The 12838-nt window shown below is 47.1% G+C and overlaps 1 protein-coding gene across 3 annotated transcripts in view; it reads left to right on the top strand.

Annotated features, from left to right (window-relative positions):
• Hlcs (holocarboxylase synthetase) overlaps positions 1-12838 on the top strand; it is a 203475-nt gene that overhangs the window by 182599 nt on the left and 8038 nt on the right. For all 3 annotated transcript variants that reach the window (XM_031364481.1, XM_031364479.1, XM_031364480.1), the window contains 2 exons: positions 7574-7641; positions 10122-10282. In XM_031364481.1, the coding sequence (XP_031220341.1) occupies positions 7574-7641; positions 10122-10282 (229 nt within the window). The remainder of the gene's footprint in view (positions 1-7573; positions 7642-10121; positions 10283-12838) is intronic.

Genomic DNA, 12838 nt, shown 5'->3' with positions numbered 1-12838 from the left:
TTGTCTCACTCCCCAGGGCTATGTCTCTAACTCCAGCAGCCAGTGTCACAGGTGAACTCAGGACCTTGCTCACCTGAAGGAAAACCTTGTAGACTTGTTGCCAGGCTGATAGCAGTGGCATGGGATGGAGATACCTCTAGAGATGGCCCCAGAAGGACACTTTGACACCTGAGTCCAGAGGGACAAAGGAGAGTTTGCTTGTATTTTTCAGTGGATAGCTGAGGCCTAAAGCTAACATCCCAGGAAAAAGCAGCTGGGGGCTGGCAAAACTACTTAGCGGGAAAAGGTACTTGCCACCAAGCCTGACATCAACCTGATATCAATTCCTGGCAACCCCTGTGATCAGAACAGCTTCCACACACATTTGCGTGCATACACAAAATGTTTTCTTAATGAAGGGGGCGGGGCAGGAGCATTCTGTGAAGTTATTATCTCTGCACCTTGATACCATCCTGGAAGAGTTCGCCAACCCCCAGGGGCACAGGAAGCCATAAGCACATAGATGCTGTTTGATGTGCTGGTGTCTGGAGGAATCCCCTGAGGACCAGCGATTAAACTACTCGGACAGCAGGAGCTCAGTGAGGGAATGGGGTGGAATGTCCCACCAACATCAAACCCAGCAGAAGTCAGTCTCGTTGGGGAGGAGAGGTGGGTAGAAGGCGGAGTTGGCCCAGAGGGGATGGAAAATAACGATTTGAATGAGTACCTGTTCCAGCATTGGATCCAGAACCAGGCTTGGTTCCCAGGGCCGCCAACAGGGCGTGTCATGGAGCAAAGCCCTGCATTGAAGAAAGAGGCCCCTGTCCTGTGGCTCAAGGAGCTGAGCTGGTGCTAAGCTTGCCCGGCACACTCTTTGTGCCTCTCCCCCCAGGCAGGGTGGGGCCTGAGAGGAAGGAAGGGTGATGTTCAGGGCAGGGGCAGATGCTCTGGCTTTGAGGCCAGCCTGCAGGGTAGGGAGTCATTCCCAACGAACGATTACCCTGAAGCAGAGATGGAATTGAAGTGGAAAGGCTCAATGGGGGCCCAAGTGTGAGGGCGGGGCCTCCCTTTCTAGAAGAAACTATTCCATGAAACTTACTCTGACCACCCACGTGCTTCAGAAACTCCTTGGCTCTGTAGCTAAGGAAACTCCTTATTTTATTATTTTATGTAAATTTGGTGAGGAGAAATTGGCATGCTTGAAGCAGCTTCCGTAGGAGAGGCCTTGCCTGCTGTGTTCAAGGTCATGGGCTCAATCCCCAGCACCACCAAAAGTAAATTTAAAAAAAAAGAATTTGTTTCCTGGGATGCTGCTCAATTGATATAGTGGTACATGAAGTCCTCGGCATGGTTCATAGTAACATAACTAAAATGTGTAGAACATGCCTGTAATCCTAGACTCAGGAGGATCAGAAGTTCAAGGTCATCCTCAGCTACACAGAATTTGAGGCCAATTCGGGCTACACATGAGACAGAGGAGGAATGAGGAGGGGTGGGGGGACACCAGAATTCATAGAAACAGGAAAAATAACTTCCCAGACTCATAGGGGGAAAATGAACTTAACCACAAATTTGGTAGTGTTTAATTTTTGAAGATTTAAGACTAAGTATACAGAACTTTCCAGAAAACCTTACTTACGGCTCCCCAGGACTGTTAAATGGACACAGGTGCCTTTGAGGAGACTGGCTAATGGCGTTCCTGCCGTCATGTCTCCCTGGTGAAGAGAGAATTGAGAGGCTGAGGCAGGAGGGTCTCAGGTCCAAGGCTAGCCTGGCTACAAGACCCCGAAACAAAACAGCAGGTATTCTGTAGTGAACCAGGGCCCCCCGGACCTCCAGACCTCCACTTCCTCAGCCATAAAAATGTGACCACGTGGTCATGACACCTGGGACAGTTTCTGGGCATTTAAGGATTGGCTCAGTAAAAGGCACCAGAGAGCTGTATACTGTCCGAAACCTTGAAGGATATTCTGAAGAGCCAAAGAGCCCACCCTCTATTACTAGTTTGAGCTACCCTTCTGCATGTCTCTGTAGTTCATTTGTTCGTGAGGTCTTAGAGAGATCTAATCAAGTGTGAAGCTGTCACTGTGTTGCTGGTAGGCTAAGTAGTGGGACCCCCCCCATGGTGACATCACAGAACCTAATGCCTACTGAAGGCATAACTGGAAAATAAGTAGAACTGTGTGTGCAGATGAAATGATGGCTTGCTTGTGAAATCTTAGAGAAGTGATAATTCTCTAACTTAAGCAATGAAGGAATTCGTTCAGGGGCAGGATATAAAATTAGCCTGTAGCAATCAGATTTTATCACACATAACAGTGAAGTGATATTATGATATGTATTTACAACAACAAAGAACCTGATAGGAATGCCTAAAGAGATGTTTTTATGCAACATAAGACTCCCTGGTCACAGGGCAACTCGACTTCACAAACATTTCAATTCCCAAATTAGTTTAGAAAGTGTATTTATACAAAATGGGCACATAGACAGACAGAAACCCTTTGTATCTGCAAAGGCCTGGGGAAGGAGCACCCAGAGGAGACCCGTGAGGAGGGTGGAGCTCGCTGGGCCCTGAGATGCACCCAGTAACTAAAGCTGTGCAATGTCAGCACAGGTAAGAATGGGAACCAATGCCAAGAGAAAAGGCCTCCCTTTCAGAAGCAGCCCCAGTGCACTAGACACTGTGGCAAATGAGGGAGGCCCACATCTCCATGGTGAAGGGTAGGCAGTATGTCTGTTGCTGAAAGGTTCCCCAACCAACAGTTTGAGACAAAATTGACGGGAATTGGAAAAATTAAAACAGGCTTGTAGCAAAGTTTTATTCTTCAGGAAGGAACCCTTAATGGACCAGGAGCACATTCACACACAAGAAGCAAGTGAGTGGCTGTATGACCTTGGATTGGGAAAGGAGTCTCTAGCCATGAAGCAAAAACAAGAGGCAAAAAAGGGAGTGGTTGATGTGTTACACACACACACATACACACATGCACGCACACACACACTCGCATGCAAATAAAAATTATATATTTCTCGTCGAAGAAGACTATAAGCTGAATCAAAAGATAAAAAACTAGAAGAAAATATTTGCAATAGATAGCATAGATCATTTCCCAAACACATAAGAACTCTTTAAATGGGCAAAAGACATGCACAGGTCCTAACTGTAGATGCCCCATGCACACATATGCATCGTAAGCCATCAGTGAAGATGTGGGGGAATGAGGGTCATCTCTATTTGGTCCAAGAGTAGGTCAGGAGGTCTGGCCATATCTTAAAAAGTCGCACGAGCGCTTGCTCTCTGGCCAGCATATCCCACCTCTAAGATGCAACCCTGCCTGTGTGATCAAGGTGTGAGGACACCTCAATGATGAACCAGCGTGGAGCTCTGCACCACGCAGCAGCGATCAGACAGGAATGAGGTGCTGAGTATGCCCAGCCTACATCACACATTGGAGGGGAGGGAGGGAGGAAGACAGAGAGAGAATGGTGTTGGTCCACAGTGACAGCTTTCTTTAAGAAAGAGAGAGAATGAAGAAAGCAGGCATGTGCCTACCATGTGTAGAAGGGTCATGAGAGAACAAAGCTGAGACAACTGAGGCTTAGCTTGCTTTTACATCATAGAGATGCAGAGCAGTAGAAGGGATGGAGGCGGAGGGGATCGTGGTGAGAGTGCCCCCACAGGCTCATAGGTTGGAATACTTGGTCCCAGTTGGTGAAGAGTTGGAAGTGGGTTTATTGGAGGAGATGTGTCACTGGGAGAGGGCTTAGGGGGTTTCAAAGGATTCTCCCCACTGTGTCTCTCCCTGTGACTGTGGATCAGTCTGTGAGCCCTCAGCCCCTCCTCAGCATGGACTCTGTAGCCCTCTGAAACCCCAATCAAGTTGCTTTGGCCCTGGTGTCTTATCATAGCAATGGAAAGTAACCAAGACAAGGCTGTACACACAAACACACACACACTCACACACACACACACCTCCACACACAGGACACACACACACACACACACACACACCTGACAACTTTAAAACATGTAAAAGGAACAATGATTGAGTAGAAGGAAGTGAAATCAGGATTGTTGACAAGCTTGATCGCATGGGCAGGATGGCCACAGGGGCGGGATGGCCACTCGGGATAGCTGCATGGGACTAAGGGGAAGAAGGACACACTGGAGGGATTGGCTGCCTACTTGTATACTTCAGGACGAGAACTACGGGCAAACACTCAACTCTTTCTCTCATATGTTTGTCCCATCAGGACTGTTAGGCATTCTGAGATTTTTATTTTTATTGCTTTAAAAATAAAAATGATGTTCATTTTATAAATTAAAAAAAAAAAAAGATTTGTGCACTTCATTGGATGTAGGTCATATCTCAGTACAAAATATAAAATGGGAACAAAAGAAAATAGTTCTCTCTTCTTTTCTTCTCTGAGTACTCCTTAGGATTCAGTTGTAGAAGCAGGGAACATAGTTACTGAGTCAGAAGGTATAAAAACAAGTAAAGCTAGGTCCATGGGTGTCAGGAATGCCTGCTTATGGTGGTCAGTGTGCATTATTAGACTCTGTCTGACACTACCATCTTCACAGTTATCTATGTATCTGTTGAGATGCTGTGTGTGTGTGTGTATGCACGTATGCACGTACATGCATGTTTATTTGTTGAGCCCTTGCTGTCCCCAAAATGTCTCTGTAGACCAGAGTAGTCTTGAACTCTGAGATCTGCCTGCCTCTGCCTCCTTTTCCTTTGAATTTCCCTTAGGTTGAATAAATGCATGCATTACCTTTGAACCTTGCTGTTCAATGTGCACTTTGGGGCCAAGGTGCCTTCTGAGGGTCTGTGTGTCAGAGCTCTCATTTTAATGACCAGCAGTTGTTCTACTGGGTCCTCACACTGTGACTCAGCTAACTGTCCCTCATAAGGTTAGATCTTTTCCACATTGTTGCTTTTCTAATTGGTGAATGTGGCTGCCCCAGATCCCCACAGAGGATGAGCTGGATCTCAGTTAAACTTTTGCTCACCGCTTTAGCTGTGTGACTTATCAGAACTTTATCCTATTGGCCAGTCTGCACAGAGCACCCCTGTGATGTCCTCTGTAATTAGAGCACTCGGTGTGGGCATTAGTTCATCTCCATTGCAAAGCGATCTCTTACAGGGCTGCAGAAGTTTCAGGATTAGCACAAACAGGGCTTTTCTTCAGCATCCCTTTGGTACAACGGGGCGTGCACATGCCCCAGACCTTTTATTATGTAGCTTTGCTGGCCAAAAAATAAAATACAGAGGCTGGTAGGTAAAGACTAGGCAATCCCTCTCTACTCCACTGCAAGGGCATCAAGAGGGATGGCATATATCCATGGTTGCTTTTTCTCTGTTAGAGCAGACTACAGCAGCTTCCTTTTCAGAAGTGCAGCATTGACAAAGTTCATAAATGCTCCTTTGTCGACCATGAGCCATGCGGCTTGGCCCCCAGAGTTATCTCAGATAGCACAAATAAATCTGGCGGCCTCCAGTTGTCTCGAACAGGCATTAGCTCCTTCCTCCTCTGTCTCTGTTGCAGAGTTTCCTCTTGGCCTCAGCAGCACACGCTGCTCATTAGCATGGTCTGTTAAGTGCTGCCAAACCCCTAGCAGTTTGGTGTGTACACTCCCTTAATCACTCCTCTTTGTTCTAAAAGTTCGAGTTTGGTTTCTGAGCCACTCGTGTTTCTGCGGCCCTGCCCCCACCCCTTTCCATCCCTGGGTGTACGTAGCGTTTGAGTGTCTATGGCCCACATGTTTAAAGAACATTCTATATTACCTACTGTCCAGAGAGCTTCTGCAGTTTATTCACAGAATACTCAATCCCATCCTCCTCTTTGGCCAACTACTGCCCCCCATTCATCCCGGGAGCCCAGGAGCCTGGACTCAGGAATGGGGCCCTCTAGGAAACAGAAATCCCTGAATGACAATGTTAACTCTGCTATGAGATGGAGATTTCTTCTTGGGATTTTTCTCTTGTCCAGAACAAGCAAAAGACATTTTATTCTTGGTGCCCAGGGGTGGGCATGCATACTCCACCTCAAGGAGTGATTCATAGTGTCCAAGAGAAATACTGTGAGGATGTGTTTCATGTGTACTGGCACAGGTTGGGTTTCGCCCTAGTGCCTTCTTCTGCTCCAGCAGCTACGAGGTAGATTCCACTGTCCACTGTCGCACCAGCCAGACCCTGCCCAACATAATCTGATGTCCCACTTGCAAGCAGAGCAATCTTAGGCTTCCTCCTAGGCAAGCACTGCACACCTCGGGGTACAGGAGGCAGCAGGTTTGGGGCGGGGAAGAGTTTGGTTTTTAATCAGTTTCCTTCTCTTAGGGGTTCCTTTAGCCTGCAGGAGAGCTATGGAGGGCTCAGGCTTGCTTTAAGGGGTTCTGCTTGCAAGAATGTTGAGGAACACTTCAGAATGACTTGTAATTTCTTGTTAATACAAAATACCAGTTTGTCTTCTGGCTTGCTCAACCCCTCCTCTCCCATAAATGATGATGGTGAAAGGAAGGGAGGAAGAAAGATTCACAAAAAGATTCACAATAGATAGATGCATGCACATGAATCTAAGTACACACTCCAATAGATAGGTAGGTAGGTAGGTAGGTAGGTAGGTAGGTAGGTAGGTAGATAGATAGATAGATAGATAGATAGATAGATAGATAGATAGATGATAGATAGATAGATAGAGATAGATAGAGATAGATAGATGATAGATAGATAGAGAGTTTTTAAAAACTGCCTCCATATCATTGATAGAGGAGAAAGCTTGGCTTTGGCCATTAATACCTCCTGCCCTGAACTATATCTGCTTGATGCCAGATGAGCAACTGTGGGAAGATGGAAGAGAAGTGTCTTAGTGTGGAAATAAAATGCAGGAGGAGACACTCAGAGTGAGGGGCTCTGGGGTGTGTGCACATTTTCCTTTTTCTTTCTTTTTGCCCCAAATATCAGTCAGTCAGGTAGAGATTATGTGAGTATACTTTGCTACCTGACTCCCAAAGGGAAATTTGTATTCTTTTCAGTGATAGTATGTTAAAAGCAGACCTGAAGCCCAAACAGATCCAGGGTTCTTGGGAATTCTCAAAAGGTGTTGATTTATTTACTGCAGTTAAAGCATAATTAGTTCTCAGGGGATGGGGTATCTCTTAAATGCTTTATTGCCCACATATTGGTTTTCTGAGTAATCAGAAACGTGTGCGAGTTCAAACAGAAACTCACTGTAAGTAGAAACAAATGTCAGACACTGTTGTCACTTGAAGGTAGATAGGTAAGGGAAAGAAAGAACTGGATAAAATCATCCAAAGAATTGTATCCTAGGAGTCAAATCAAGCACCAGCCAGGTTGTCCCACTCTCCTGTCTCCACCCTTGCCCTTCTGCTCCTTTTCCCTCACCCCTGTGCTGGTTCCCACCAAAGGCTGTGAGAGAAGCAACACCCCTCCTTTCTACAGCTCCGCAGATCGTTGGCTCTTCCTGGCCGCCGTGCACACACACACACTTGTCCCCGTTCTGTCCGAGCTGCTGGCCCTCCTCTATGCGTCCGTTCTAACTGACCAGTTTTTCCCACCATTTGCAGGTTGATGTTTGAGATGCCGCAGGAAATGGGCTTAATCGCCATCGCAGTCCGGCAGACCCAGGGCAAAGGTCAGTCAACTTTTGTTGCTATTGCTGTTATTTTCCTTTCCCAAAATCCATGAGTCTCCTGGCCAGAGTTTGGTGTGTGCTGAGCCCTGAGACCACTCACGATAGAGTCTTTCCGTTTTAACCATCCCCTGAAATGGGGCAGGGGAGAAGGCCCATTGACTCAGTGGAGCACAGGCAGTCTCCCAGTAGTTTGTTAACTACTCAGTGTTTGCGTTTGATGGCTGTCACGCCTGCTAACCTACGCTCCCCATACATCCTGCAGATTATGATGGAAATGAAGTGCTATGACATTTACTCTCCTGAAGGTCCTCCGAGAGGGTCTGTTGTAGTCTGTAGTAAGCTTGCATCACATTCAGAGGCCTCCCGCCCACCTGCCCCCACAAAGTGGCACTGGATGAGTGCCTGCTCAAGGGAGAGCCAGTTTGGGTTTCCCCACCTGCCCATTGCAGACTGAGAGTCTGTAGTGGCTCGGCCAACGAATGCAGGAGGCATGGTTGAGGCTTTACAAGGACATGGGTCAAGTTCCTGCCAGCCAGCAGCCAGCATTAGACCACCCACATCCGCTCCTTACTCAGAACAGAGAGATAGCAGTCTGCTACTTCTTTGATTTGAGCATAAGACAAAGAAGAAAATATATTGTATAAAAGCTATGGGATGGATATATGTAAACTTTAGACCAGGTATATCTATGTAGCTCAGGTTGACTTTCAGCTCCCAGACTTCCTGCTGCAGCCTCCCAAGTGCTGAAATTACAGATAAACACCGCCCACATCCACCTGGGATTGCAATGCACACCACCCATTCCCACCAGGGATGGTAGAGTTCTTCAAAAGGCACTCTAGAAGAGTTTGAATTAACCTATACCTCTCATTTTGATTATTTTCTTTTCCTAACTTCAGTTTTAAAAAACAAGTAGCAGCTTAGAGAGTTATTATCAGGGATCACATGTATATGCACATGTATGTGTGTACATATATATGTGTGTACATATGTGTATGTGTGCATGGTGCGCAGGTGTATATGTACATGTATGTGTATACATATGTGTATGTATGTGTGTATTGTGTGCATATGTTTATGTACATGTATGTGTGTGTGGTACATGCTCATGCATTGTGTGTATTACACATGTGTGTAGGTATGTACACTTGTGTGTATAGGCAAAAGGTCAGTGTCATCAAGTGTCTTTCTGCCACTGAACCTGGATCTCACCTGTAGGCTAGACTGGCAGCTACCAAGCCCTTAAGAATCCATCTGCCTGCAAAGGCACCACCATGTCTGGCCTGGCTCTGTGTGTGTGTATGGAGGAACCTTGGTTACTCTCCAGTTTATTTATTGAGGCAGGGTCACTCCATGACCCTGGAGTTTGACAATTCTAACTAGTCTATCTAGCCAGCACCTGGTTTTCCCTTCCTCTGTATCCCAAGTATCCTCATGCTTGTGTGACAACCACTTTGTTGTCAAGCCATCTACCCAGCTTCTTGCCTGTCTTTGGTTTTTTTTTTTTGGTTTTGTTTTGTTTTTTCGAGGCAGGGTTTCTCTGTATAGCCTTGGCTGTCCTTGAACTCACTCTGTAGACCAGGCTGTCCTCGAACTCAGAAATCCACCTGCCTCTGCCTCCCAAGTGCTGGGATTAAAGGTGTGCGCCACCGCCCGGCTTGCCTGTCCTTTTGTGTGGATGCTCCTGATTAGAACTCAGGTCCTCAGGCTTGAGCCCCCGGGGATTGCTCATTAAACATTTATTCTGTAGCTCGGGCTGGCACTTGCCTAGTATGCACAGAGCTCCAGATTCAATCCAGCACAGAAATAGTATGAAGCCTTTCACACTGCTCTTACTGAGCGCAGGGCTCTGGGTTTCCGTGTGCCTGGGCCACACAGCCAGGACTACCGGAAGTACCACTTTTCAAAAGTGGCTTCCGTGGACCAGTCATCCTGCTTTGGTGTTTTCCCACACACACCTCACCATGTGGTTGCACAGTGTTCAGATACAGTAAGACATTAATTGTCCAAGCACAAAAGGCAGGGGTCACCCTCATTATGTTTTAGCAGCACTGGTGTGTGTGTGTGTGTGTGTGTGTGTGTCCATGTGGAAACCAGGTGTCAGCCTTCAGTATTGTTCATTGGAAGCTGTCCACCTTATTTTATTTTATTTATTTGTTTGCTTATTATCTCTCTTTTGGGAAGATCTTGTAGATTCAGCTAGGCTGCTTCAGCCAGAGAACCCCAGGGACCTGCTTGTCTCTACCTCCACAACACTGGGTTTTGAGTACACACCAACACACTTGTATACCCAGGTTTTTATGTGTTCTGGAGACTGAACTCGGGCCCTCACACTTGTGTGGCAAGCACTCTACTCACTGAGCCCTCTTCAGACTCCAGAACATCAAGGTGTGTTGTGAGGCACAGACTCAAGTGCGACATTGTTGTCTAGGAGCGCCCCACGTGGGAAGCAGTGTCCTCTCAATGGCTCTGTCTTCCAGGAAGGGGCCCAAATGCCTGGCTGAGCCCTGTGGGATGTGCCCTTTCCACTCTGCTGCTCTCCGTCCCCCTGAGGTCACAGCTGGGACAGAGGATTCCATTTGTCCAGCATTTGATGTCCCTGGCTGTGGTGGAGGCGGTTCGGTCTATCCCAGAGTATGAGGTATGTGTGGCTTTACTATGATTCCCCTTCCTGCAGAGCCTCCAGCTCGGCCTTTCCTTTTGTAGCATGTGTTTGCACAATCGGCAAAGCTGTCACCAAAGCGCGTGTGGCACCGTTTGGAGTGGGGAGTTCTAGCTGGGGCCATAGCTCAGGGGTAGAGTGCCCACCTGGCATGCTTGCCCTTTACAAGGCCACTGTGTGTGATTGCTTCCACAGAGCTTTTTCCAGAATCCCTTTCTGGGCTATCTGTCAGGTCTCTTCGCATACCAGTAAGGACAAGCTTTTCTTCACGCATTGTATCAGGCTGTTGGGCTGGGTGGGAGCTGTGTGTGTTTTAAGTTTTAAAGGGGGGCTATTTTATGGACCTAACTAAATTCTGTCCCCTCACTCTCATGTCCACGTGGCAGAGTTCACAGCCAAGTTCATTTGGTACCGTCTTCCCCCACTGCAAGGAAGGGCATGCTGTCATCCTTAACCTTGCCCAAATGACCCCACTCCTGGTTACTTTTCTGTTGCTGTAATAGGATACCATGGCCATAACAACTTTTAGAAGAAAAGATTCATTCTGGCTTACTGTGTCAGGGGGAGGAGAGTCCACCATGGCATATCCTATAGATGACTTCCATTTTGAGTGGAGTTATTTTTGTTCATTGAACTTACTTTTATGTGATGTATTTTGATAATTTCACCCCCTACTTCATGCCTTCAACTCCTCCCTGACCCGTTCCCTTCCTTAGCACATCCCCCTCCCAACTTTATTTTCTCTAATTTAGTTTTATAATCCATTAAATCCCATTAGTGCTTCATGAGTGCTCTTTGTTTGGGCATGGGTACAGACCACCCAGTGAAGGACAAACAAGCTTCCGGTGGCCACACCCCTGAGGAAACAAGATTCTCCTCCTGCAGCATTCATCAACTGCGAGAGCTCCTCGGCTCTTGGGGGGTGGTGTGATCCCTTTCCCCAGCCATACTAAATTTTGGTTGGTTCAATCTTGTGCAGGTCTTTTTCAGGTAACCACAAATACGATGTTTGACAGAAAAGTCTTCCCCATTCTCTGGCTCTTAGGTTCTCTCTGCCCCACCTTACTTGACATTCTCCAAGCCTAGGGAAAGTGGGAGATTTCACTTAGACATCTATTTAGGGCTAAGAACTTGTAGTCAGACATTCTTGTTGTTTTGACCAGTTACGAGTTCCTGCATTAACCACTGCCCTCCACAGAAAGAAACGTCTCCAACCAAAGTATATAAACGTATGTAAACATATATGTAAACAGTTCAGTGAGAGTCTGATGACATGACCATTTAGTAAAGCACCAATAATAGGTTATATGCCAGGGCCTGAGACTTCCCCAGACATGGGTATTGGGTCAGGTTTACAGTGTCAGTCATGAATTCTCTTCTAAGAAAAAGGCCTCTAGTGCAGTCATAGAATGGTTGGCTACCTCCTGACAGCCACCACAGCAGTGAGCGCATCTTGTCTGGCAGGTGTATAATAGAACATTCAGAGGCCAACTCTAGATAAGACCACTGCTGTCTTTTCTCTTACGTTAGCCTATATAACACATCCGTCACTAGGAAATCTCGCCAGCCAGGAGGACATCTCCATCAGTTCAAGACGGATCTCTCGCTGCCCTGCAACCAAAGTGTGTGAGTCTTCAATATAGCATCTACTGTTAGGGATGGTGAGCTGCCAAGGGCAAGTGACAATAGTCTCTCTTGTTCTGGGAGCCATGGTGGCCTCCCTGACTTGTGATTCATAAGGAGGTTTCCCATGTCTAACACCGAGATGGGGGGGATGTTAGAAAATTATAGATTTCCTTGTCTTTTTTATAGTCCCTTCATTTGGGTTAATTCTCTTTCCCCCATACATTTTACTCCCAGATCCCTCCCCATCTCTGCCAGTTCTTAAGCATTTCCCCCATTATATGGCTTTTAACTTTTCTTTTACCCAGATCTGTTGTCCCCCACCTTTCATGCACTGTGTGCCCCCACCCCTACCCCACGTCTACCCCATAGCCACATTATAAGTTCTTGGTTTCTGTAGGTGTTTCAAGTTAAACATACAAAACTAAAAATCCGTAGCTAGAATACATGCACCAGAGAGGTCATGCCGTGTTTGTTTTTCTGGGCCTGAGTGACCTCCACAAGTCAGATTTGATGTGGCTGAGTTGACCTACATAAAAGAGTGACTAGACGGTGGAAATAGCCTCTGCTGTGTTGGGTTCCCTTTCTTTATGGCCTTCGCTGGGATGCCAACTTGTCTTCAGTTGGATGTCACTGTCAGTGTACAAACCAGGATTGATTTCCACATAGTAAATCAGTGTCACTGGGATGTGGCCTCTTTCCTGGTCCCAGGCCGCCTGCGTCTGCTTCCTGTGGCTTCCATCCCTGTCCTCCCCTGTCCTCCCCTGTGCTCCCCTGTCCTCCCCTGTGCTCCTGTCCTCCCTTGTCCACCCTTGACCTCCCTTGTCCTCCCCTATCCTCCCTTGTCATCCCCTATCCTCCCTTGTCCTCCCCCATCCTCCCTTGTCCTCCCCTATCCTCCCTTGTCCTCCC

Source organism: Mastomys coucha, unplaced genomic scaffold, assembly GCF_008632895.1.
Source record: "Mastomys coucha isolate ucsf_1 unplaced genomic scaffold, UCSF_Mcou_1 pScaffold12, whole genome shotgun sequence".
NCBI classification, from domain to species: Eukaryota; Metazoa; Chordata; class Mammalia; order Rodentia; family Muridae; genus Mastomys; species Mastomys coucha.
The sequence above is the reverse complement of the archived record's forward strand: the minus strand, read 5'-3'. Positions and strand labels throughout refer to the sequence as shown.